The 5,498-nt window shown below is 47.4% G+C and overlaps 1 protein-coding gene across 1 annotated transcript in view; it reads left to right on the top strand.

Annotated features, from left to right (window-relative positions):
- Nucleotides 1-3,131, top strand: part of Wipf3 (WAS/WASL interacting protein family member 3) — a 23,957-nt gene extending 20,826 nt beyond the window's left edge. The window contains exon 8 of the mRNA XM_028758412.1: nucleotides 1,821-3,131. Coding sequence (XP_028614245.1) covers nucleotides 1,821-1,844 — 24 coding nt within the window. The 3' untranslated portion in view covers nucleotides 1,845-3,131. The remainder of the gene's footprint in view (nucleotides 1-1,820) is intronic.
- Nucleotides 3,132-5,498: the final 2,367 nt, after the last annotated feature.

Here is a 5,498-nt window from a genome sequence, read left to right as displayed (position 1 = left end):
AGGGAGAGGGAGAGGGAGAGGGAGAGGGAGAGGGAGAGAAAGGAGTGGAAAGGCAATTCAAGGAAATAATAAATAAAAACTCAAGTAGGATGAGAATCTTGAATGGAAGGACCTAAAAATTTAGTAAATTGGAGGAAGATGAGCTGAGAGAGACTCCTCCCCTCCTCCCCAAAGCCTCTGTGAGCACTGCTGGAAGGACAGGAATCTTGTCACATGCACAGGGTCCTCAGGGGGCCTAGTTGCTGTCTTCTAGTAAGGAGGTGAGTCAGGGATGTATACCGCATGCAGAAGAAAGAAAAAGTGCAAACCAAGACCACTGTACCTGGCAAGACTGCCCTTCAAAGGTGAGAGAGAAACTCCACACTTCCCGGTGAGCTTTAGACCTGCCAGCTGCCTCCAGTCTCAGGACTCTGGTCCCTCCCTGAGTCACTTTCCTTTGACATGTAAAACCAAATAATGGCCCTGTTTAGACTTTTGACTCTAGAAAATTATCACTGATTTTTTACTTTTTTCATAGTGAGTCTCTGGGGTTTCTATGGTTTGTTGTTTCTTTGGTTTCTTTTTCTAAAATGAATGTTTTAAATTTATTTTTATTTTATGTGTACGGGTGTTTTTTCCTACACATTGTGTCTGTGTGCCACATGCGTGCAGGGCCCATAGAAGCCAGAGAGGGTGCCAGATGCCCTGGAACTGGAGTTATAGATACAGTTATGGTTGTGAGCTGCTGTGTAGGTGTTGTGAACTGAGTCTGGGTCCTCTGGAAGAGTAGTCGGGGCTCTTAACCTCTGAGCCATCTCTCCAGTCCTATGTTTTCTGGAATGAATAGATAATATTTTATGATCAGAAAACCAAAAGAATCACCACAATCCTAGTGCCTACATTTACAAAGCTTTCCTGTTTTTCTGTTACCTTGTATGGGTTCTCTCATTTGAACCTTCACAGTAACCAGATGATTGAGCTGAAGAGAGAAGCTCATCTGTTTCCGCAAAGGAGACCTTGTGGCAGAAGCTCAGGGAGTTACCCAGGGTGACTTTCCGACTTCTGTCTGGTGTTCCCATTGCTTCTTTAATCCACTAGGATCCCGAGCAGCAAGGCTCATCCTCCCCATTCCTGCAGCAAGGCTGTGCCACCATCGATCAGGACGTATCCCCAGCCCCAGGACAAGCAGAAATCATCCCGTGAGGATGGTTTTCATCTCTCTGGACCTACATCTTCAGGCTTCTAGCTCAGGGCTCCCAGCCATGAGTTGGCCATGATGTCTGTAAAGAAGACCCCAGTTCAGTCCAGGAAAGGTTGTAATGTTGTCATTTAGGCATCCCAAAGTCAAGGTATTTTATGTCTCATTGAGAATCATCTTAATTGGTTCGCACTACGTGAGGACACCAAGCAGGGCACAGGAGAACCACTGGGCTCGAGACAGTAGGCAGAGCCAGGGAGTGGTATGGATGTGGGCACACTGGCCCAGGGCTGGAACCCTGAGGACCTTGGTTCTCTTCCTTCCTTTCTATTGCCTTCATATGGCTTCTCCAACACACTGTTTGCTTTGCCTGAACCCTGTGCCAAGTGAATTGCATATGCTTGCTTCTGTAAATGTTATAAGACTGTATCAGGTCTTCACGTACCATCAACCTCAAGTCCCCTTTACCTCTTCCCACTCTCAATCTCTGCAGGGGGGAAAAGCAGGAAACAAAATCCAGCTCCTTGTATATGATGGGGTCATCTTGCCGACAAGGAAAATAGATCTCAGCCATGGGATCTTCTGTAGACAATGCGTCTTCATGAGAATGTTTTTGCAGTAATACTCTGTCATGTTTCTGCAGTTATCTCTAAAGGCACTCCGGTGAGACGATGGTGAAGCCAAGGTCCTGGGGTTCTGGATTGGCTGGACACTGAGACAACTCCTCGAGACTCTGTTGTACTCAAGCTCTACGCATTTGACATGCAGGCTCCGAACTGAGCATTTATTTATTGTATATAATGATTTGCACGAACCCTACAGCATCATTTTAGTCAACTTTTATTTGAGTAATATTTTAATATTTTTAAAATACGCATCCTGGCATTTGTCTGTCTTGTACAGATGGCACCCTATCCCGCCCTGTAGTGTTCACTGTGGCTATAACACATGCTTGCAGGCTGGTCCTTCTGAAACCTTTTCCAGAGCATCCTTAGTTTTCAAGTAGTCCGAAACTCATAACACTCTCCACGACAGCTTTTTATTGGCATGACTCTCATCACACCAACTGCAAAATCAAACCAAATAATGCCTTATAAACCACGCAGCTCAGAGGAAGCAGTGTGTCCCCGGGTCCTGGTGTTGTCACACAGCTTCCAGTGAGCGAGATGCCAGGTCTCGCTTCTTTTTAGCAGTACAGGGAATGTCATTTTGCTGCCTAATGTATATATATTCCCAATGCAAAGGCTAGAGTGGGCGTGGCCCCTCCCACGCCTTCCGCAGGGCCCCTTTTGTAACTGAATTCTTTTACAGGTAGCCAATGCTCTCACTGTTTACAGCATCCCTAGTGCCCAGTCCCCACTTTCCTTCTGCCCCTCCATGTTCCCAGCTCCATGCTGGTAGCCAGGGTAAAGTCAGCTTTAGGAGATTTTGGTGCCCTCCCACCCTATAGACTGCAAATGTATATAGCTCATGATTATGACGAGTTGATTTTTACCTCAGAAGTCTCCCTCCCCAAACTCTACTCGGAGTGTAAGATTTATGTGGAAAATACAGCATATATTAAAAAAGAAGAAGAACAAAAGGAGACTGAAGCAATCGATCCACTGGGAACACGCCTGCTCCATAAGCCTAAGGGTATACAAGAAAAACACTGGATAACACTTGTTATTCCATGGCTGGGGAAGCGGAGACAGGAAGAGCCCTGTGACTCGCTGGCCAGCTGAGCTAATCAGGGAGCTCTAGGTTCCAGAAAGTCTCAAAATACAATGTGGCAACTCCTGAGGCCACAATACCCAAAGTTGACCCCTGGCCTCTTACAGGCTCATGCATTACATGTGTGCACACACACATTCCACACGGGAACGTATGCAGCCATATACAAACACATACGAAAGAGCAAAGCAGCTCGTGGAGTATATCTCAAATAGCTGGCCCCTTTGGTAGGAATCTGAGAACGCCCATCAGCCCAAAGGACCTTCCCTCTGAGCTGAAGAGCACAGATGACTCTCTTGCCTGGTGGTGTGTGCCTGGGGTGCCTGGCAGATAAATGCAGCAAGATCAGCTGCCCTGAATAGACAGAGGGCCGCACTAGGCTGGGGCAGCTCTTTGCACCCTTCTTTGATTCTCCAGGGAGTGAAGTATGCTTTTGTTTCTTGTCAGGCCCCAAATGCTCCCAACCACTGGAGAGGGGAGGCTGTAGCAGAGGAGAGGAAAATGGTAGCAAACAATCCGATCCCTCACTGTGCTTAGGATAGCTGCAAAGGAGAAGGGCACTGAGCTTCCCACTCAGGCACTCACCCCACAAGAACATTAGCCCAGGCTAGGCCATCCAGGGACAATGGATAAGGAGAGTGTTCGGCCGTGTGTCTGCAGACACCCGACTGTCATTTGGAGCAAATATCCGACATTAGTGTTATGCCTCCAGATATGAGAAACCGAGTCCGGGTCAAGTTTCTGAAATCTCTGGTCAACGACTCAAGCCACTGTAACAGCCACATCAACAGACACGAAGGTTCCATGTCACCGATTTGTTGCGTTGGTTCCGGAAGTGTGCAGAAAGGTCAGGATCCACCCTACTCTTCTCCCAGCCATGCAAAGTAATAATCATTAAAAAGCTTTAATAACGGCAATGAGGCCATCAGGAAGGCAGCCTTGGAAGTCATCTGTTTGCCCAGTGAGTTGTTCACATACTATATGAACAATTCATGTGCACTGTAGAGCACCATGTTCCTCACTGCTGGCACAGGAATTTACACTGTTCAAGCGTTGGGAGATGTCTCTGTCAGTAGATGTCCTGCTGCCCAAGCATGAAGACCTGGGTTCATATCCCCAGGACCTACATAAAAGCCAGGCATGGGGGTGCATGTCTGTAATCCTGGAAGTTGGATAGAGGCAGCTGATCCCAGGAAGGTCAGCAGCCAGCCAACCTAGCAAGATTAGCGAGCTGCGAGCTGCAGGGTTAGTAAGAAACTAATAATAATGTAGAGATAGACCAAAAAAGATAGCTATGGATGGCCTTTGGGTCTCCACATGCACATGCACACATGTGCCCTTGTGCACACACACACACACATACACACACACGTATATATAACACATAAATATTTTTTACAAAGCTATTTAAGGAGAGAAGGAAGGAACAAGCAGAAACCAAAAATATCAAGCAAGGAGCAATCTCAGGGATCTGGCCTAGCAGCTCTCAAGACCTGTCACGGAGCCCTACCCCTCCAAGTCCAAGCGGGTACATTCAGTTCCCAGTGGCAGAGGACAGGTTAGGCCCTTGATCGTGAACTCACAAGTGGAGGCGTCCCTGCTATCCTTGCCTACCCTCACACTGTAGACTGTGACCCCTCCGATGTCTCCCCTGTATTTTATATTTATTGGTGTCCCCTGCTACAGATTCATTCCTTTGTACCTAATAAACTTTATCAAGTGAGAGTGTGTGTTGTGGTAATTAGTTAAAACTGGCCACTTGTTAATCTGACTATCTAAGCTGCAGCGGCTCTGCCTAGCCCAGCCGCCATGTTTCTCGGCCTGAGACCACGCGTGCACTGCAGCTAGAACCGGCCAGCCAGAAACACCAGCCCTGTCACCCACTAGATGCCAGCGTGAGAGATGGCTCTGCCAATCTTCCACACTGTCTCCGCAAGGCAGGGCATTGCCCAGACCATTCCGCCATCCATGCGGGCCTAGTAAGGGAATGAGACTTTAATTCTTATAGATTAATCAAAGGCTTTATATGTTTGATAATGATTAATAACAAGATGCCCATACTAAGCGAGTTGTATCCCAATTAGCTAACTTAATTATAAGTTGCTAAGTTGTTCCCCACGAGTGCTCTCCATACCTGTGTGGTTCTCGATCCTCCTACATCTCTGCCCTCTCTAGCTCCTCCTCTTCCTCTCCTAGCTCCTCTTCTTCCTCCCCTTGCTCCTCCCACCTTAGCTCCTCCTACAAGTGTGTGTGGTTGTTTCCCTGTGGAAGCTCATCTTTGATCCCAAGTGCTGATCTAAGCCTTTTTGATTGACATGTGATGAATACACACGTTTCTGGGATATGGTGGGAGGCTGTGGTGTGGGGATGCAATGCGTAACAGTCAGACTTAAGTGCTAAAACACATTTTTAAGGATCAGGAGGGCTTAAGCGTAGGACGGTGATTTCTGGAACACCCGGAATGTATATATCTACTTTTGTTTAAGTGTCTGAGTATATGTGTATAGGCCACGTGTGCAGGTGTCTATAAAGGCTGGACGAGGGTGTCAGATCCTCTGGAGCTAGAGTGACAGGTGAGTGTGAGCTTCCCCAACCACCTGTATTGGGA

The sequence above is a fragment of the Grammomys surdaster genome, unplaced genomic scaffold (genome assembly GCF_004785775.1).
Source record: "Grammomys surdaster isolate TR1022 unplaced genomic scaffold, NIH_TR_1.0 126197, whole genome shotgun sequence".
Lineage (NCBI taxonomy): Eukaryota > Metazoa > Chordata > Mammalia > Rodentia > Muridae > Grammomys > Grammomys surdaster.
The sequence above is the reverse complement of the archived record's forward strand: the minus strand, read 5'-3'. Positions and strand labels throughout refer to the sequence as shown.